General features: G+C 39.4%; 1 protein-coding gene across 1 annotated transcript in view; it reads left to right on the forward strand.

The window, feature by feature from the left end:
• CFAP58 (cilia and flagella associated protein 58) overlaps window positions 1-17,523 on the forward strand; it is a 103,388-nt gene extending 85,865 nt beyond the window's left edge. Inside the window, exons 17-18 of the mRNA XM_063133246.1 lie at window positions 11,566-11,699; window positions 17,337-17,523. Coding sequence (XP_062989316.1) covers window positions 11,566-11,699; window positions 17,337-17,457 — 255 coding nt within the window. The 3' untranslated portion in view covers window positions 17,458-17,523. The remainder of the gene's footprint in view (window positions 1-11,565; window positions 11,700-17,336) is intronic.
• Window positions 17,524-22,039: the final 4,516 nt, after the last annotated feature.

Consider the following 22,039-nt stretch of genomic DNA (forward strand, 5'->3'; position numbering starts at 1 on the left):
AATTTTCAAAAATTGGCAAAGTTGGGTGGAGAGAAAATTCTCTACTAAGGTAAAACAACTTCAAAGTGATTTTGGAGGGGAATTTATGTCTACTGATTTTCAGAAATGGCTAAGGAACAAAGGAATCTCAGCCAGACGTAGTGCCCCATATTCCCCATGGCAAAATGGTGTCGCAGAAAGGCGAAATGGCGTTCTGCAAACCATGAAGGATGCCATGTTGGCTGATTCTGGACTAAAAGCACATTTTTGGGGTGAAGCACTGCTCACAGCAAATTACATTGTAAATAGACTGTGGAGTACAGCAGTTAACAGTAGTCCATATTTCCTAATGTTTGGAAAAAAGCCATCACTGTCTCATTTGAGAGTGTTTGGTAGTACTGCTTGGGTACATGTTCCAAAGGCTATTAGGAGGAAAGGACAGTTTAAAGCCAGGAAAATGACGTTCTTGGGGTATGCTCCAGGTTCAAAGGCATACAGGTTTTATGCAGACAATGGAGAGGTAATTATTTCCAGGTCTGCTGAATTCCAAGAGCAATGTAATTGGGAACGTTTGCATGGCAGTCAAGTGTTTTTGCCAGAGAGTAAAAATTCTGAAAAAACACCACAACTAGCGGAAGAGCAAGCAGCTAGGTTAGATAGCCAAACTTCTTTAAGTCCAAAGAAGGAGGAGGAGGAGGCAGCTACAAGTTCTTTTGTCCCCAGAAGGTCAGAAAGAAGTAACAAAGGCATTCCACCTGATCGTTTCACAGCAAGTGAAGTCAGGGTTTGCCAAGTGAGCTATGAGCCTGAAAGTTTTGAAAATGTACTGAAGCTCTCAAAGCCAGAGAAAGAAAAATGGTTTGAGGCCATGGATGAAGAAATGAAGTCTATGGCGAAGTACAATGTTTTTACCCCTACAATGCTACCTAAAGGTGAAAAAGCAGTAGGTTGTAGGTGGGTTTTTAAGAAAAAATTCTTGCAAACAGGAGAAACGAAATACAAGGCAAGACTTGTTGCTCAAGGGTTCACACAAAGAAAAAATGTAAATTTTGATGAAGTTTTTGCACCCACAGTAAGAGCTGAATCTATGAGAATTGCATTAGCTCTGGCTGCAAAATATGATTGTGAAGTTTTTCATTTTGATGTGAAAACTGCTTATCTGAATGCAGAACTAAAAGAAACTGTTTTCATGGCCCAAATTCCAGGGTATGAATCTCAAGTGCCAGGTTCTGTATACAAATTAAACAGGGCAATTTATGGTTTGAAACAGTCTGCAAGAAATTGGAACCAATGTTTGCATGAAGCACTTGAATCATTGGGTTTCAGTAATGGAATAGCAGATCCATGTTTTTATACAAAAAATGTAAAAGGTGAACAAATGTGGCTACTGACATTTGTTGATGACATCTGTTTGATTGCCAGAACAAAAGCCCAGGTTGAAGAGTTTGAAAAACAATTAGGTAAATTCTTTGAACTAAAAAATTTGGGTCAGATACATGATTATCTGGGAGTAGAAATCACAAAGAAACAAGGGGTTTATGAATTAAGCCAGAAATCAAAGATCAGGAATCTGCTTACAAAGTTCAACATGGAGGAGTGTAATGGTGCTAAAACCCCCATGGTGGCAGGATTTCAATGTAATGATCAAGATGCAGAATTTTGTGATAAGGAAATATACCAATCTGCAATTGGAAGTCTACTATATCTGGCACAGTGGTCTAGGCCAGATATAGCAAATGCAGTTGGCATTCTAAGTAGATTTGTTTCAAAACCCACAAATAGTGCTTGGCAAGCAGTAAAAAGAGTATTTAAATACCTGAAAAGCACTATAGATGTGTCATTAAAGTTAAAACCGTCAGACACATTATTTTTAGAGTGCTATGTGGACAGTGATTGGGCTGGCGATACCCAAAACAGAAAATCCACTTCAGGAATTGTGATAAAGTTTGGAAACAATTTAATTGGGTGGAAATCCAGGAAACAAAGTCTGGTAGCACTGTCAACTTCAGAAGCTGAGTTTGCTGCTTTATCTGAAGTCTGCACTGAAGTAATTTGGTTTGTACAATTACTAAAAGATATAAAAGTGCAGGTAGAAACACCAATTAAAGTGTTTGAGGACAATCAGACTTGCATTCACATGGCAAAGTCTGAAAGAATGCATACAAGAAGCAAACATGTGGACATTCGTTATTGCAATGTAAGACAAGCTGTGCAAGAAGGATTAATTGATCTTATTTACTGTAACACAAATGAGAATGTTGCTGATGTACTAACGAAGCCTCTAAGTGTACATAAGCATATGGAATTAATCAAACAGCTTGGAATGATAAGTTAAATGTATATGTATAAATTCTAGTTTCAGAAAAAAGGAGGGGTGTCAGGTTTTTAACCTGTGTAAGTTTTTGCTGGAACTAGAGACCTAAGAAGAAGTCATCTCAAGACTTTGGAAAGAGGCCAGATACACAGGTGGAGGGTATCTGGGCAGAACAGCAAATTAGCTGATGCAATCCAGTGTTCACATTACATGAGAACACTGTGATTGGTGTTCATTTGTATAAATATGTTACTGATGGGGAATCAGTGTGGAGAGTTTGGAGAAAGAATATTGGAGAGTTTGCTGGAGCGTCATTTTGTATTTTACTCTGTATATACTTGTAAAGTAAACTTAGATTAGTAGTTAAAGCTACTGTGTCTGAGTGCTTCCTTCTTCATTGAACTGTTTCATCTGCTACCTGGATCCTCTGGTTCTGCTTGCATTATTTGCACTCTGTGCATGCTCTGCTGGTGTGAAACACATCACCCTCCTGACAACATGATCCTCCAGTGAACTTCATGGACATGTGTAGCCTAGAAACCAGATCTCCCGAGTCCCAGTTCAGCACTGTAACCGCTACATCGCACTGGCTCTCTTATTATGTACACTTTTGCCAGCAATACTCTAATACAAGAATGGAGGTGATGCATTCACATGCTTGCTGGGAGTTGTAGGACTTTTTTTCTGTCTAAACATGCATAGCATCACACCCTAAGGCTTTCAGCAGTTGGATACAAATAATCATCCATCTAGTAATATGTGAGTAGGGCTGACCCAGACATTGTGCTGCTTGATATGGACCAGCAGGTCTCCCCCCACCACACACACAAGTCATGCTGCATAGTCCTCAAGGCAAGGCAAGCTATTTTGGCATTTTCCGGCAGAAAATCCCTCAAGCACTTATCTCCCTCCCTGGCAATAACTAACAGTTTGCTGCCCTTTCATGACATCCAAAATACGCTACTTGAGGTGACTCACTCCACCTAATGGGAGGGCCGGCCCTATATATGAGGAGAATGTGATTTACAGTCTTCACTTCAATTACTTTTCACAACACATCAGCACCTATTACTCATATTTGCAGGCAACATACCTGCGAAAAACAATCTGGCAATGTAATCTAATGCATGTTTACTCAGAAATAAGTCCCATTGTATCCAATGGGACTTACTGCGTGCGTGCATGCATGCACGCACATACGTATGTGGGGTGGGTGCCTTTGTGCCCTGCTTGTGGGGCTTTAGGACGTATTCTCGATGGCCAAACTGGAAATAGAATGCTAGTATAAATGGATCTTTGCTCTGATTCAGCAGAGCAACTCTTACGTTCTTAACTCTTAAAGCTGAATACAAACTTGTAAGTGTAGAAAAATAATCTTTTGGGTCATAGCACTGAATCACATGAAATATGCTCTTACTGAAATTTCCATGAATTCTTTACACGTGATTTGCTGAAGAAAGCTAATGTGTAAATTTCTTAACAGTGTTGAGAGTAGCATTCTGTGTTATAATGTTTGTTTATAAAATTAAGAAATGAAAATCTAATTAGAGCATTAATTTGCAGCCTATTACTATAAATGTGCATCCCACTTGGGCCTTTGGAGTCAGTGCCAGAATTTTATATGAGTCTTAATTTTCTTTTTAAATGAGCGAGATTTTCTAATGTGCCAGTCAAAAGCGTTTTCCTTTTGTCCTTAGCAAACTAGCAGAAATGGACTGAGGAAACATTTCTAAATCCTTCATCTTTTTCTAACAATTCATCCTTGTATATTAGTCCCGCATCTCATTAGGGGGCTGACAAGAGTAAATTCTCTTAAACCCTTGTCACCACAAGGCAGGATTTCCTTGGTGAGAAAAGCTTGTTTATGTCTTCTGGAACCACTTGAAGCACCATGTTAAGAAGCAACTTGGCTTACATGTGATGTGGCGGTCTTCCTTCATTTTTATTGGCATGAAAATACTATAGTGTACACTGGATTATTATTTTTCTGTGCATGCATACTAAGGATGCCTGTAAGAAAAAAAAGTTATAAACTGTTGCCATAGATGGTAGTAACTAGGGTTACAGTGTACACCTAGGATAGGAGATGGCCATCAAGGTTTTTGGTACTGGTTCAGTGTGTTATGCATTTGATAAATGACATTTGATAAAACCTAGCAGTTATATGTGTGTTTAAGGTTTATGGCTCTCACAGCTATAAAACTGGTTGGAATATAAATAGTAGTATATGCGAAAATCTGAGAAACAAGGAGATAAGTACGAAAGGTCTTTTTCCCCCCCTAAGCCTTGTGATATCTAAACTGTTTGAAGATTTGCCATGACTACCTTAAGGTTTTTCATATTATCAGAATGTCACAGAATAAATATAGCATGCCTATGCATGTGCTGTGTTAATGAAAATACTCTGTATGTCATTACTATGCTATTAATATTAATACCAATGAAACTAAATGAAGCAGATCACTCAGACTCTATTGGCTCATATGTTTCTAATATTTTCTATTCTAACTTTTTGTTAATTTTTTGTCATGTAGATTTCAACCTTTCTGAATGCAGGCTTCTGGTTGGTTTACCTGCACATTCTAAGTGAGGATGTTTTTCATAAGGGGTGTGTGTGTGTGTGTGTGTGTGTGTGTGTATAAGATAAATTATTTCTGAAAGAGTGGACTTGTCAGTTTAATGTGCAAACAGATCCTCATGGCTAAATGCTGGTGTTGTGCTAAAATATGAAAAATATTACCAAAGATTTGATGCTGACAGTGTGATAGGATTTTTGTTATAACAAGTTTACTATCCACAAGATCATAACAATTAAGCAGACTCATTTGAAAGCAAGCAGTCTTTCTAGTATATTAGTGCTAAGCAGTTTAGGCTTTAAAGGTCATATCCAACACTTTAAATTGGCACAGAAACAACCTAGAAGCCAGTGTAGCTGTTTTGACAAGGAAATAACATAATCCCAGTTTTGCTGTCACATTCTGAAGCAGCTGAAGTTTGTGAAGATTTTGCAGAGGCATCTCCACATAGAGTGCATTGTAGTAGTCTAGATGTAATTAAGGTGTGGATCATCATGCCAAATTTGACATCTCTGGGAATGGGTGTAGTTGGTGCAGTAACCTGATTTGGCAAAGGCACACCTGACCATAGCTGACAGCTGAACATTCAAGTTCAACATTGGGTCAAGAAGGAGCTCCAGAATTCAAGAGAAATGCAACCCCCTCCCAAACAGGTCAAATTCCTCATTCCAGATCAGCCATTCCACTTACTTCGATCTTGTCTAGATTGAACTTCAATTTGTTCACCCTTATCCAATCAATTACTGACTTCAGACACTGGTTCAGAACCTCAACATCTTCCCTGGAATCAAATGGAAAGGAGAGAGAGAGAGAGAGAGAGAGAGAGAAAGAGAGAGAGAGAGGAGTACCACATTCCAAATCTCTAAACTCGGCCATTAGTTTCATGTAGATGTTAAGAGGGACAAGATGGAGTCCTGCAGGACTCCGCAGTTTAATGGGAATAGTGACACTATTCTGTAAAGAGCTGAAGTACTGTAGGGCAGTGCCCCAAAATCTCATCATGGCTAGGTAATCCAGAAAAATACCATTATTTATGGTTTCAGAAGTCGCTGAGAGGTCCAGCAGAACCATTAAGGACACATTTCCCCAGTCCAGTTCCAGGTGTAGGTTGTCCACTAGGGTGAGCAAAGCTGTCTTCATTCCATAGCTGAAGCTGGATTGAAATAGGTCCAGATTATCTGCCAAAAAATGAAGAGTTGAAAAGCTCAAGCACCTTGGCCAAGTATGGAATATTAGAGACTGCTGGAGGTGATCCAGCATAGTGGGTTCAAGGTATTTTCCTCAAACCCACTCAACCAGTTCCCCCCTGGAAACCTTAATAAGCCAGACTGGGCATGGGTCAAGTACATACATGGTAGACGTTGCCCCTCCAAGAATCCTGTCCACGTTCTACAAATTGAAAAGTATCTATAACAACTGGACAAGCTGTTTTCAAAGGTACATCCTGTTGACCAGCTCTGACTATGGCATGCAAGTCTGAGTAAATCCAGGTTAATTTATTCACAAATTGTATCAGAAATTTGTTACAGCATATCACCAAGAGGTCATCTCCACTAAGAGGGCCAAGATGTCACAGCCCTCTGGCTATCTAAAATAACTTGACAACTGTGCAGTTGTGATGGTGATGAAAAGGTATCATTTCTTTGTCCATCACTGCAATGGACAAAGTGGGCTTTACTCTTTGTCTAGTCAGATTCATTTCAAGTCTTTTATAAACAACTCTATGGCTGTTGTCCCTGATGTTTCATCACCTCTAATTAACCAGGGAGCTAGCTTGGGTTTCTTAGGTGGGATATCGTGCTCAGGATAAATTGTGTCAATTCCCTGAGACGTCTCCCATTCCAAAGATTGACCAAAATTTTGACAGAACTGCCTTTAGCATTTCAACATTTTATTTTCAAAGCCATGTTTTATCCCTACCAATATTAACATGATCGTATTAAGTCTAGTAAATGTTAGTTCCTGTAGAAATAATAATATCTTTCATTGCTTCACATTATTTATATAAGAAATAATTACACAGCTCAAATGATAAAAAAAAGAATGAAAGCTACATGGTATTATGATTCTGCCTGTCACATCCTTTTTATGGAGCTTGTTCCACATTTGATTTTGAAGGTAAAATTCAATACCCTCTATTCAGGAGTGTAACAAAAACCAATGAAACTTAACACCCTCTGATGTGCTGTTACTACCGTATCCTCAGTCTTCCTTGACTCTTGCCTTTATCCCAACACATCACCATCCTTTAAAATGTGTTAACAATCTTATACATTGCAACAAAGTAGACCAACCTGACTCCAAATAATTTTATCCAGTCTACCAGTTGTAGCTTATTATCCATCACATTCAAGATACTGTGGTTGATGGTATCAAAAGCCACCAAGAGATTAACGACAACGAACCACATTGTACTTCCTTTGTCTCTCTCTTGACATAGATCATTCCTCAGGGTAGGGAACCTCTTTCACCCAAGGGCTGAATTGATTCTGACGTGTCAGGGTCCACACCCCAAAGCAGGTGGAGTCACCCTACTATTATCATGGGCCCCCAGTGTGATTGCCCAGACTCACTCATACATTCATTCATATATACTCACATTCACACACTCACACAGAAACTCACTTGCATACAGACTCACATATCATTTCTTTCCCATTGCAAAGGCCTTTCAAAAACCTAAATGCAGGGGGAAAGGTTGTTTTTCAGGAGCTGGTCACAGGATTGGGGAAGGAAGATTTAGCCTTCCCTCCCTAATATATTCCTCCCAAAATCCCCCCCCCATGCTGTAATTAACCTTGTAAAAAGCCTCCACTGGCATCACACTTGCAGTGTGGGAGTGAGGAGATTAAAGAAGTGTGGGATGATAAAAAAAAGACCTCACATAGTCCATATCCAGCCTGTGGACCAGAGTTTCCCCATCAAATCACAAAGTAACCAAGGCAATTTCATTGCCAAAACCAGGTATAAACCCTGATAAAAATTAATCAAGAAAATCAGTCTTATCAAAGAGTGTCCAGACCTTACTAGCCATCACATGCTCAAACAGCTTGCTCAAGAATGGACATTTGTCACCAGTCTGCAGTTGTTAAGACCTTCCAAGTCCAATGGAGCTTTTTTCAGAAGTGGTCACACTGTCCCTTCTCATAAGGAAATTAGTGTCATGACCCATGAAGGTTTATACAATTACGCATAGGATGGTGAAAGTAGATAGCGAGAAAACTCTCTCTCTCTCTCTCTCTCTCTCTCTCTCTCTCTCTCTCTCTCTCTCTCTCTCATATAATAATAGAATCCAGGGTCATCTGATGAAGCTGGTGGGAGATTTAGGACAAACAAAAATAAACCTTCACACTGTACATAGTTAAAGTACAGAATTTGCTTCCACAAGACATAATGGTAACTGTAAACTGGACAGATTTAAAAGGGATTAGTCAAAATCATGGAGCATAAGGCTACAACTGCAACTAGTCATGATGGCTATATGTTACTTCCACTTTTGGAGGCAGTGTGGCTCTCAATACCAGCTGCTTTGGAACACACACTCTGCATTTGCTTATACTGAACTTCATTTTCCATTTTAATGCCCATTCATTCAATTTGGAGAGATCCTTTTGTAATAATTTGGTGTCATTAGCAAACTTGACCACCTCACTGCCCAACTGTCCAGATGATTTATGAATAGGTTAAAAAGTGCAGGCCCATTACAGATCCTTGGGGGACCCTACTGTTAACTACATTCCATTGCAGGAAGTGGCCATTTCTGTTCTTTAACCGTTTACTGATCCATAAAAAGACCTCTCCTTTTATCCCATCACTGCTGTGTTTGCTCAGGAATCTTTGGTGAGAGACTTTGCTAAAAGCCTTTTGAAAGTCCAACTAAACTATGTCTACCAGATCACCCTTATCAATAAGCTTATTGACATTCTCAAAGAATGCTCAAAGATTAGTTAGATGGAACTTACCTTTGTGGAAACCGTTTTGATTCTTTTTCAGCAAGACTTATCCTTTTATATACTTGATAATGTTATCTTTAATAACGTTAAGCTTACTAGGATGTTATTTCCTGGCTCTCCCTGGATACTTAAAATAAAAAGGCATTAGATTGCACACTTTTCAGTCCTCTGGCACAGAGGCTGATCTTAGGGATATATTACATATTTTTGTCAGAAGATCAGCAATTTCACATTTGAGTTCTTTAAGAACTCTTGGAAGGATATCATTTGGATTTGATGATCTTTATTTATGATCTTGTTTATTTTCTATTGGTCAATAAGATCTAGAACTTCATGTGTTGTCAGCACTATTTGCTCCAGTTCCTCAGACTCCATTCTTGAAAATGACAGCTCAGGCATGGCTATCTTCGGCACTGAGGACAGATAAAAAGAACCCATTCAACTTCACTTCATATTTTCATTTAGTACTCTTTTAATTCTATTGTCATCCAGCAGTCCAGCTGCCTCCCTAACTGGTTTTCTGCTTCTAATGTATTTATTTTTTAAAAAAACTGTCAGTCTTAATATTAGCAATCTGCTCATCAAAATCAATGTTTGCATCCCTTATTGTCTACTTGTGTTTCCATTGTGCAAGTTTCTGTTCCTTTTTCTTCTCTTTGTTTTGTTCTCCACAGAGCTAGTGCACAACCACAGGCAACATGCCCGGCAGGGACCCTTGGAGAGATGATGGAGTGCTAGGCTCCAGGCCAAATGATTGCCCCTTTAAGCCTCTGCATTCCTCAACTTGGGTATTTAGCCTGAGAAGTATAATTAGGTTCAGGGAGCATTAAAGAACTCAATAGAGAAGAAGCTACCATTGGAATATGTTGTCCACCCTGTGGGTTCTGTCCAGGGTCCTGAAAGACCAGCTACTGACCACCATTTCCTTTAGTTATTCAGATTTAATGAAAATCTTCCTGTGTTTTTCCTGTCTGTCTTTTTCTTGTACTCTAAACTGTTTGCTTGATTTGTACCTTTCTGATTTGCCAGTGGCCTCTTAGTTGACAGAACAGGACAGCTGGGACCTCTCCCTCTTTTAAAAAGGGATTTAGTGATCTGGTGATGACAAAGAATTATAAAAACACCCCCTCCATAGACCACTAACCTCCTATCTGGTAGAGAAAGCTAAATCTAACATGTGTCCTACTACACATGTTGGTCTTATGACATCTTGGGACCGCTTCATGACTATAATGGCAATGATCAAGTCCTGAGCTGCCCCAAATCCAGTGGCTTCTGCATGAATTTATTTATTTATTCAATATTTTTGTACCCCACCCTTCTTCCAGTTCTGGAATGCAGGGTGGCTAAAACCAAGATAATAAAATAAACATAAATGCTGTGGAATATTGAGAATCCCCAAAGCAATTTTTCTGGGAAACCTCAACACAAACCCTGAGACCACCACCAGTTCTCTCAGGGTTACTGATGGGCAGCAATGTGTACGGTACACCAGCAGAATCGTCAATCTGTTCTGCTTAATCAAAATATAAAATACACTCCTATATAAATACTCCACCTCCTACAGAGACTCCCTCAAAGGGGAGACTCCCTTTTGGTTTTACTCTCACTGAGGGCATCCCAGCAAGGGTGACTTGCCACCCACAACAAGCTAGGCAGATATCCTGCCCCTCAAATTGGCTTGAGCTGGATGTTGATGTCCCTGGTAGGGGGCAGACTATCAAGCAGGTAACTGCTCCTCCTGTCAGGCAGAACAACTCTTCTCAGCCCTGTTGCAGCAGTAAAAAGAAATTAAAACATCCTACCTGTTTCTTAGTTATCCCACCTGTGTGTCTTTGTGCTGGCTGTGTCTTCTTATCCTGTTGTGAGCCAGGACTTTTGGTTTGATTGGAATGGAAGAGGCCCCTCTTTTGTTAAAGTAGATCTGAAATGAACCAATTAGTCAAGGTTCATTAAGGTTCATTAAGGTTCATGCCTTAAGGTTGTCTCTGAATAGCGGGCCAAGGATTGATCAGAGAATGAAGATACATATCATGGTAGTGCAAAAATATGGCTCAATGCTGTACAAAGCCTCAAGGAGAGTTGCTCTGGAGCCCCATGTTTACTGCCATACTGGAAGGATGAATTGCAGAACTGGTACAGACACAACTCCCTGCCTTGACCCTAAAATAATATCCATCGTCAATGCTGATGAAAGCTGGTTATGTGCAGGGCATTATGCAGACTTTCAATAGAGACCCTTGAAAGTTGTCCAGTGAATGTATTGTAGATATTTTAAGATCACTATCAAATCATACCAATTTCAACCATGTACCTTATGACATAATGAACACTCCCCTTTTTGGAGTAGTCAGAAAGACGCTATGCCCCAACAATGTCAGTCAGATTGAGCAGTCTAGAATTACACACACTCCCTAACAGATGCTGCTTGTTTCATCCATGTATCTTTTGATATAATTATTGGTCCAAAAAGGGGTGTTTGGGAGGGGGCTGCCACCCATAAATGCCCCAGCAGTTACACATAAGACCAGCAGTTGGTGAGATGCCACAATGTTTGTAAGATGTCCAGATAGTCAAACCTTTTCTACCTTATGATGCAACTATTTTGACATGGGCTCTTGAGCTACAAGGGACAACCCCCCTTTATGCTGCAGTTCTTTCTAAAAGCCAAACATGAAGAGGAAGAGAGCAAATCACCTATGATGTTTATGTGTTGTAATTGGTTTTATGTTGGCTTTTTAAGGTTTTGTCTTCTGAATTGAACATGTATGAATCACAGAGTCAAGAATACAAATATGAAATTGAAAGGCTTGCCAATGAGCTTCTGAATGTAAAGAAGAAATACCTCACTCAAAAACGCAAGGAACATGAAAACAAGTAAGAGACTCAATACTAGTGGTGGAAGTAAAAATAGCAACAGTATTTAATACTAAATTATTATCCATCTGAGATATGGTAATGACAGCACCTTTAAGGTCACCTCTGTGCGTGTGCATGTGTGTGCTTGTTCCCAGGGTGACATAGGAGAAATTGCCTGCTATTGGAAACCTGCAAGCATCATGTGTGGAAATGTGCTCACATAGTCTTTCTTTTGAACCAGTCTATAATGGAGATATAAAACCTACACTGATAAGAGTGTACATGCAATTTTTTCTTCTTCAGTTCATCCTATATCAAGACGATTCACATGTGGCACAAATAGTCCATGAATAGCTTATAGTCTGCCTAGCCTTTGAGTTTTCATCGAATAGAAGGTTGGAAAATTTCTGCCCTTGTTCTAGTAAAGAATTGGCTATCTCCCAACGGATTTTCCTGTAGAAGATATTCCTGAGTTTGGGTGATGCAGCTAGTACAGCCTGCACTGGCCTCACTGTTGTTGTCAATAGCTGCTGTGTGGACATATAGACAACTAGATTGGTCTGATAGGATAAATGTGTGTGACTTACAATAATTGAATGTGTGAATGAGTTACATTCCATCCTTGTACAAACGTCACAGAGGCTACTGCTTATGTCTGATGGTCATAGCATCTGGCGCTGTTAGGTATCTTGAGAACAAATAATCTGGGCAAGTGCAGTAGAAAGACTTTGCAGACCTCACAGCATTCTAGCTTTTTCCATTTTCCAATGCCCTTGGGGTTTTTTCCAGCCACTCCTCTCTCCTCTTTGCTCCTGTGTGTACATCCCTGTCCTTGGTTTGCCATTATGTTGGGTTTGCCATTTCCAGACTTATGTTAATTAGATTCAGTCCCTTCCCAGCTTTTCTCCTTGTCAATGAGGGCTTTATTCCCTCATAACTGGGATATTATGGATATCTTTGTTCCCTTTTCATATCAGTGAAAAGCTCTTACAGATGCTACAGTCTCTCCCATTCTCAAGAAACCTACTCTTGATAGGCTATCTCTGTCTAACTACCGACCTGTCTCTTTGTTGCCGTTTGTTTCAAAGATCCTGGAGCGTGCGGTCTACTCTCGTTGTCTTGACTTTCTTTCTAGTAACTCTGCTTTGGATCCATTTCAATCTGGATTCCGTCCTCTGCATTCCACCGAAACAGCCCTTACTAAGATCACCAATGATCTCCTTATTGCCAAGTCTAAAGGCCATTATTCCGTTCTTATTCTCCTTGATCTAACTGCAGCCTTTGACACGGTTGATCATGATCTTCTCTTAGATTCCCTTCATGACCTTGGATTTTGTGGCTCTGTCTATAACTGGTTTGCCTCCTATCTAGCGGGTCGCTCTTTCAGCGTGTTGACTAATGGCAGCTCGTCTTCCTCCTTTCCCCTTTCAGTAGGGGTTCCGCAAGGCTCGGTGCTTGGCCCGTTGTTGTTTTCCTTATACATGTTGCCCTTGGGCAAGCTTATTCAATCTCATGGCCTCCAATATCATCTGTACGCCGATGATACACAACTATATCTGTCATCTCCGGAACTTTCTCCTGATGTTCACGATCGTATCTCGGCATGTCTTTCAGATATCTCAGCTTGGCTGCTTCATCGTCGCTTGAAGCTTAACATGGCAAAGACTGAATTGCTTGTTTTTCCTCCTAAACCTTCTCCTCATCTCTCATTCTCTCTTACTGTCAATGATGTTACGCTTACTCCGGTCAAGGAAGCTCGTAGCCTTGGCTTTATCTTCGACTCCTCGCTCTCCTTTATTCCTCATATTGAGGCAGTAGCTAAATCTTGTCGATTTTTCCTGTATAATATTGCCAGGATTCGATCATTTTTGTCTGTCTCTTCTGCCAAGACGCTTGTTCATGCACTGGTTATTTCACGGTTGGACTACTGCAACCTTCTTCTCTCTGGCCTTCCTTCTTCTCACATCAGTCCGTTGGTTTCTGTTCACCACTCTGCCGCAAAGATCATCTTCTTAGCTCGCCGCTCCGACCATGTTACTCCGCTTCTGAAATCTCTTCATTGGCTTCCAATTCACTTCAGAATCCAATATAAACTTCTCCTGTTAACCTTCAAAGCTCTTCACGGTCTAGCTCCTTCCTATCTCTCCTCTCTCATCTCACACTATTGCCCCGCTCGTGCTCTTCGCTCCTCTGATGCCATGTTTCTCGCCTGCCCAAGGGCCTCTACTTCCCTTGCTCGGCTTCGTCCATTTTCGTCTGCTGCCCCTTACGCCTGGAACACTCTTCCAGAACATTTGAGAACTACAAGTTCAACCACTGCTTTTAAAGCTCAACTAAAAACTTTTCTTTTTCCTAAAGCTTTAAAACTTGATGCTGTGCAGACTTCTACTGTTACTTTCTACTGTTAGTTTTTCCCTACCCTGTGCCTGCTTACCCTACCCTGTACCTGTTTGCATTCTCTTCCCCTCCTTATTGTTTTACTATGATTTTATTAGATTGTAAGCCTATGCGGCAGGGTCTTGCTATTTACTGTTTTACTCTGTACAGCACCATGTACATTGATGGTGCTATATAAATAATAATAATAATAATAATAATAATAATAATAATAATAATAGATAGTCCTTAAAGTCTGAATCCACTCCCATAATATGCAAGCTATGTATATAGTCCATCTTTTTTTTAAAAAAAATTTTTTGTGAACCGCCCAGAGAGCTCTGGCTATTGGGCGGTATATAAATGTAATAAAATAAATAAATAAATAAATAAATAAATAAATAAATAAATACTTCATCTATTATGTACAAGATTCTGGAGAATTCCCAGTATTGGAGATTCACAAGATCACAGCTGCCAATTGAAAAGCTTTGCTTAATTTTATTGATTTTCTATCATTTTATGGGTGACTCCATCTCAAGTGGTTTTGTTAAACAGGGCTGTGCACTTTATCCAATCACTTGTATGACCACTTAAAATACTGCAATTTTCCAATACAGAAAACATTTACGCATAGTTGGGTGGGGAGGAATCAGTGTACTACCGTTTAGACCAAAGCTTCATGTATGATGTCCATTTAGCTCTGTGTATGCATTTGACTATTTAACTGAACTATTGTTCTTTTTCTTTTATTCTGCAATTGTCTGTCTAGATTTTTTGCAACCATGCTTTCCTCATCTATAGATTAGGTGCATATAGTGCAGTTCAAATGAAATGAATCAAATGATATCTTCCTATTCCCCCACTTCCTACCCTAACAATGTCCACTAGCACCCCATTTCAAAATGTGGAATTTGATCTCAAACCGGTTACCTCCTTCCTCTCACTTAATCATGTTTTAAGACAGCTATCAATTCTGATGTCTGAATTAGCAAAACAGTCAGCGATCAAAGGCGACCTCTGCTCAACTGCAAATGGCATAATGCTGCCTTGATGTTTGGAATTAGCAACAATTGTTCATGGCTAATGGCCTTCCTGGAGCTTTATGATCAATACACAATGCTACCATAATGTCTAGCAATCCATTTCCAGCAGCTAAGCGTCCTTTTGAAAACAGCTATAATCTTTAGAATTTGAACCATGAGTGTTGCTTTTCCATTTCAGCATTAGAAATAAGGAAATTCACTCAGTTGTATTTTATTGCAAGTATTTCATTTCTGTTACCATTATATTTTCAAGGGCAATAGACCATGTGTAACGAATAGGGTTGCATGTGCACATGTGTGTATAATGCAAACAGTATTATGAGGACTCCAATATTTGTCAATTATATGCAAAATCCATCAAGAATTATATTTGTGCATTGCAATCATCCTAGTCAAGTGTTCTGTCTCCAAAATAGTTTTGTGGTCAAGGACACCTGCACATTTTAGCCATACTTTATAGGTAGTTCAGTTTTTATTAAAACTTGAAGTCATTTGTTGTATTTTATCATTTTAATTGTGATATGTCCAGAGAACCTCGGCTATTGGGCAGTATAAAAATGTAATAAATGAAGTAAATCATAAATAAATTTGCAATATAATATTTGAACCAAACTTTTAATTAGTTTGGGCATGATCCAGTTTTCTGTTGAAACTACTACAGGAGGAAATAAACATAAGGCCCTCTTGTGCTTCTTGCATTCCTTGGATGCATGTGTTGATCACAGTGCACTGGCCATTATTTAGAAGAAGCAATTAGTATGCAGTTAAGCACTTTCTTGCAACAATTCCCCCCTCCCCTCTTCCTCACTGTTCCAGTCCCCAAGTTACTTCTTCCTGGAGCAGGAATATTTAAAATGAAAGAAAGAATGCAATTACTAGGGAACACATATAAAAAATAATACCACCAACTCCAACAAAACATATAATTTGTTTTTATACAAATTTATATCGGGCTTTCCACGAAGTTATGAAAGTGGTGAGCAGACATTGTTATTTCGAGTAAAATAGAGCAATAAAATGACAATATATTTATTTGAACCATATCTCACATCAGGAATTTTTGAGACCACACACAAAAACAGGCTGCATTTGGATGAGCCTTTGTAAGCCTTAGGCTTGCATGTTTCCTCCTCCCGCCCCCCACCAACTCCAGTGTGGCCAAATGGAAATAGAAGTTTTCACTTCTGTTTTTGATTAACTGCAGTTTAGCATTGTGTCCAAACTGTGGTTAATCTTAGCTATAGTTCATGGTTAACTGAGGTTAATCTTAAGTAGGGTTTGTTGAAATAAGCAACCTTCATAATCCATGGTTGAGATTTACCACTCTTCCTTGGGTTTGAACAAAACAACAGTCAATGGATAATCAAAAACAGAACCAAAAGCTTCTGAATGTCTCCACGCAGTCACGCCTGATGTAGAGGAGAGAATAACATCTGTGAGCCCCTCTGATGTCCAAAATGAGCCACAAAATACTATCATGTTACAATGGTCTGATGAGTTTATTGGAGTATTTTGCTGCATTTTTGTATCTTAGTTCAGGAAAATGTGCTCATCCCATTGCTTTGTTGGGGACTCCCCCCTCCTCTTTTCTCATTAAATAGCTGAGTGAAAAGTTAAATTGTTTTCCTTTTTCTTAAATGCTGAAGGCAAACTGTAATTGTTCATCCTATAGCATAAATTCTAGCGGCTACAGTGGTTCAAAGTTTTATAGGCAGTGTTGGTTTTGTGTAAAAAGAACAAGCTGGATAATTATCACTATAAGTCTGTTAAATGTGAAAATGGCTAACACAATTTATTCATTAAAATTCAACAAAGGAAAAATATCTCCCCCTTTTTGTCTTTGATGATTTCAGCCTTTCATTTGAAAACAAATTATCATTTGGAGGAGCAGTACTAAGATTAGAAATTCCAAGTGACAAACCTTACACTTATACCGCTTCTAATGAGAAACTCTGACCATTTTAAGGGTGTAACATTAGGAGAGCTCATTTAGTTCTAATTTTTAATAATTCTGCGTACCATCAGCAGTCACTTAATTAGATCCAAACAGACATCTAATTGTAGCAGTTTAACTTAACAGGCTTTCATCAACGTATTTTTAATGATCTCCTGATAGAGCAGTTACAGCTATGAAAACTTTAGAAACTTTTGGAAATTATATCAAGAGAGAAAGTATAGAAAAAATCATCACATTTCTTTCTTTTCTTCTTTCTTGTTTTTCTCCACCTCTAAGGGAAAAGGAGAGAGCCTTGAATAACATGGAACATGACTACTCAGGACAGAGAACCAGAGTTCCACGCTTCACTGGAGGCGGTTTCCCGCTTAGCAACCCACCTCCCAAAGTGGTGGCCTAAACCATTACATCATCATGAATCATCACCTGCTTTGGCATCTCCTGCTGAACCAAAACGGTGTTTTGGGAACTATATTAGATATTATTTTTAAAGCAATATGCTTACTTGAGATCACTGTTCTTTTGTAAGAGGTAAAACTCTGGAGTAGACAATACTATTTGTTCTGCCCAACTGATTGATTGCTGTCCACAATGATGTCACTCCTCACTCTATAAATATCTCTGGAGCAGATATTCTTCTTTCCCCTTTTTCTTTTTACATTCTTAGATTGCATTTCTAAGTACCCTGATAAGAAGTAAGTTCTACTGAAATCAGTGAGTCTTGCTTCCAAGTAAATACATTGAGGATTGGCTGTTAAATTTGTAATCAGCTTTTAAAGATGTGTAGCTCTGTTGCCTCAATCTACCTCTTCTTAAATATACATCCTAACCCCCCCATGAAAAATGTATAGAATGCTAATACCCTACCTTGAGAAAACACAACGGTGATAATTTGTCATCTTAATGGAACAGCAGTAATTTATGAAAGTATATGGCCATATGTGTTATACTATTGCAAAACAATAGTTAGCAAGATTAGGCAGATATGGGAGAACATTAAGCCCACAGTGGTGAATGTATTTAATTTTTATGCTTGATACCAAGTATGATGGTAACATCTTTTGACTGTATTTGGACTGTCAATTGGGAACATGCCTGCTTTTCATTCATTAGTTTCTTTTGTAACAAATCTGAAGAGTAAATATAGCCAACCTTACATTAAATCCTGTTAAAAGAAAGACACTGAGTTAGTTTTGCAACATTTAAACATTGTTTATTTATGAAGCCACAACTTTTTAAACTCTCCAACTTTTTTAACCTAAAAGATTTAATTATCATTCATTAGCAAGCCATATGACAGAGTCACTGTGTGAGGTCATGAAGGATGGGGTGGGTGGAAATTAAAATAAAACATTTTGAAAGTGGCTTTGGTGTGGAATGCTTCCTCACTTTTTAAGGATGAAAAACAAGTCCAAAGAGAAATCCTGATAAATATTTCATATTAAAAAAAAAACCCAAAACCCTTTTGCAACTATATTGATCATTGCTGTGGTGGAATACAGAATTAAATGTCAAAAGTGCTATGGAAAACTATTAAATGTTTAATTCACAGAAATCAAGTAAAATATGATGGGAAATTACTGTGCTCGTATGTCAAGGACCATGATAGTTATTAGTACTTCAATTTCTGAAGCTACTATTATTCTTATTAGAACTGGTGTAAAGCCCAGGTCACCATTAGCACTAGCAGTTTGAGGGAGAAACATACTGCAAATTGTAATTGTGGGTAGCCCTGGGCGATAAGAAAATCCCACCCATTAGGAAGACCGAGAGGAATTGGACTGTACCAGCAGATGATGCAGGTGGTGTGCTCCCAACTCTGCTGAAGACATAGCATCTTGGCTTAGTCTGGCCTGGTCTGCGCCTGCTCCGTACGCCTTCTGAATCCAGGCTAGAGCAGAGCCAGGAGGAGGTGGTGCCTTTGTGGGGTGCTGCTTCCTAGGCCATGCACTTGTATTCAGCAAATAATAATATAAAAATTCTTTTAGGTTGGCTGGAAAGAGAGCAGCATTGGAAATAGAGACACTTGGGGAAGAGAATTGGAGAAGCAGCAACAATGAGGTGTTGAAAGGGGATCCAAAATCCAAACCCTAAAAGGAAAAGGGCAAAGGGGGAATCTCTTTCTTGGGAGGGGGGCAGAAAAAGGTAGTTGGATGTAGGCGCCAGGGGGAAAGTGGAGGCCCATTCTTGAAGGGGGGGCATTTAAAGATAGGAGGATTAGAAGATTAGGGATTGGGAAGGTTGCTATACATTCCAATAGGCATTATTACCATTTCTCCTTCTGGGGGGATCATGGTGTTCTATTAATTAGTGAACCATATTCCCTCCCTTCACATTCACTTGGGGAATGGAAGGGGATGGGGGAGAGGGGTGCAGAAGAAGACTTGGAGGGTTCCTATGGCAACCACAGGACCTCTTCTCTCACTTTCAGGAGGCTGCATATTTCACCAACATTATCTTGCCACCTTCTTCCTCCTCCTCCTCCTCCTTTTCAATTTTTTTTAAATCAGTAAAGTTTTCTGTCATTAGCTTAAAGTTATGGGAAGACTTTTATGTGCATGCACAGCATCTGGAGTGTGTGAGGGGAGGATGGATAAATGCAGCGGTGGGCATCACCTTTGTCATTGGTGGAGAGGCTGTTCTTTTTGAAGGGGTGACAGCAGATTGAGCCATCTTTGCTTCTGGAATGGATGGGCTTTTTGTTTTTAATAGAGGTGGGAGAGGGAGAGAGAAAACAACCAGTGGGAGCCACCATCTTTGTTTCTTGCACAGAAGTTTCACTTGTTAACATGGCAACAACAACAAACACCATTTTTTTGCTTCTGGCAGAGAGACTATTCTTGTTAATATATTCTTTGGCTATTAAAGTTTGAGCTTTGAACTTTTTTGAACTTTCAAAATTTTCTGCACATTTGCACTGCTCAAGCTTAAGCTTAAAACAAAAATGAGCAAAATTGGTCTGGTAAATCTCTAGTAATAAGCCTTACACTACTGTATTCTTATATAGATTTTCTGTATCATGTTTTCTGAAGGCAGCTTTGCGTGAAATCCAACATAATTGATTAAGTCTATTGAAATGACTGAGATTTAAGTTAATCATGACTAGTTGAAGTCCCATTTATTTCAATGGTTCTACTTTAAGTAGGACTTAGATTTGGGATTTTACCCAATGATACCTAAAATTCTTTTTCATAACTTTTTCTTGTAATTGTCATAATCTACTCACTATAACTGAACGATGGATCAGAAACTCCTAGTATCCAATCTCTGGAAGAAGAGTTGTAGGAGGAAAATTTAAGTAAATATATAGAGCAATTACAGAATGCTTAATCTTCTACTGGGCACACACTCCTAATTTTTAGACTTAGCTCAAGCTTCCATATCTAATCACATCACAAACAATCGGGTTAGAGATTTCCCTTTTGTAGTTTCTAAATAGCTCCTCTTTGGGGTCAAATTGAACTAGTATCCTTATGTTACCAAGGGGTTAAATACATGCGACAATAGCATGACCGTGTCTCAGAATGGGAAAGAGGTACTGAACCCTTCCCCCACTCCCAGCCACCTCTCTCCAGCTGCATTTCTCCAGGCCTTACTTATTACTCACCACCTAGCATGGAAAATGTGACTGGGTAGTGATTATGGAAGCAAAATGGCATGTGGGGCAAAATGGCATCATTCCTCTCTCATTGTAAGACATGGGTTATGTTGTTGTCAAATCTGCTTAGTCCAGGGGTGGGCAACATGCAGCATTGTGCAGCAACCAACCCACCACCACCACCCTTGAAATTCCAAAGATTCTGCTGGGAACATGCTGTTCAACAGGCTGCTGAGAGCCCCATGCTGCTGGGAAATAAGGCATGTGCTCTCTGCATGCACTGATTCCCAGCAGAATTGCTGGGATTCCAGCAATGTGGCCACTTTAGCTCCTGGTGGAGCGGGGAGGGTACAGCTCCTGTGGGTTCTGGAATAGCCAGTGCAGTGCCCAAACCTCTGAAGTTGTCTACACCTGATTTAGTCTCTTGGTAACTTCAGTTCTGCACTTTTCTTCCACCAACCACTCTTCTGCTTTCAGCTGACCCTTATTCATTTATTACATTTCTATATCGCTCAACAGCCAAAGCTGTCTAAGCAGTTCTCTAAAATTAAAGCCCTAAAATACTTCATGTTAAAATGTAATATAAAACCTTTAAATAAAACCTTTAAAGAATAAAAGCAAAGTAAAAAAAAAAAACAGCTGCAGAGTGTCTAAAAACACAATAGACTTCTCTCTAGCAAGATAATTGTCTCAATGGCAACTGGAGAGAATTCTGCAGTTATCTTCTAACAACCTCCTGAAGAAGGCCTTTGAGAGAACACAGGCCAAAATGCAACCTGAGAACTTGTTTATCCTTTTTTTCTGACCTGATTTGGATGCTCTTCTCCTTTTGTTTTAAAAACACAATAACACATATTAAAAGGCCATATTGCGGGTGTTGAGTAAGCCTCTCTAGGGAGGGCATTCCACTACCAGGGTGCCACTATTGAAAATACCCTCTCCTTAGTAGCCACGCACTTCACCACCTCGAGGAGGCCTCTGATCTTAGAGTCTGGATAAGCATGTATAGGAGGAGATGGCCCCAAGTGTTTGGGGCTTTAAAGTTAAACTGCCCAGAGAGCTTCGGCTATGGGGTGGTATATAAATGTAATAAATAAATAAATATTCCAGGACTTTGGGTCTGGAAATGGACTTGAAGCCAGTGCAGTTTACAGATCACTGGTGTAATATATTAACTAGTCCCCTTTAAGAATCTTGTTTTTTTGTATGAGCCGAAGTTTCTGGACCATTTTCAAAGGCAGCCCCATGTATAACTCACTGCAGTAATAATACAAACATTTTCCCACTTTACAGCTGTGCAGAGCTCTAAGTTCTAACATATGGGTTTGCTATTATCACATCTAGTTAGCCTATAGGTGACCTGCCTAAGACTGAACTGTATCGA

This window comes from Elgaria multicarinata, chromosome 8 (genome assembly GCF_023053635.1).
Source record: "Elgaria multicarinata webbii isolate HBS135686 ecotype San Diego chromosome 8, rElgMul1.1.pri, whole genome shotgun sequence".
Taxonomy (NCBI): Eukaryota; Metazoa; Chordata; class Lepidosauria; order Squamata; family Anguidae; genus Elgaria; species Elgaria multicarinata.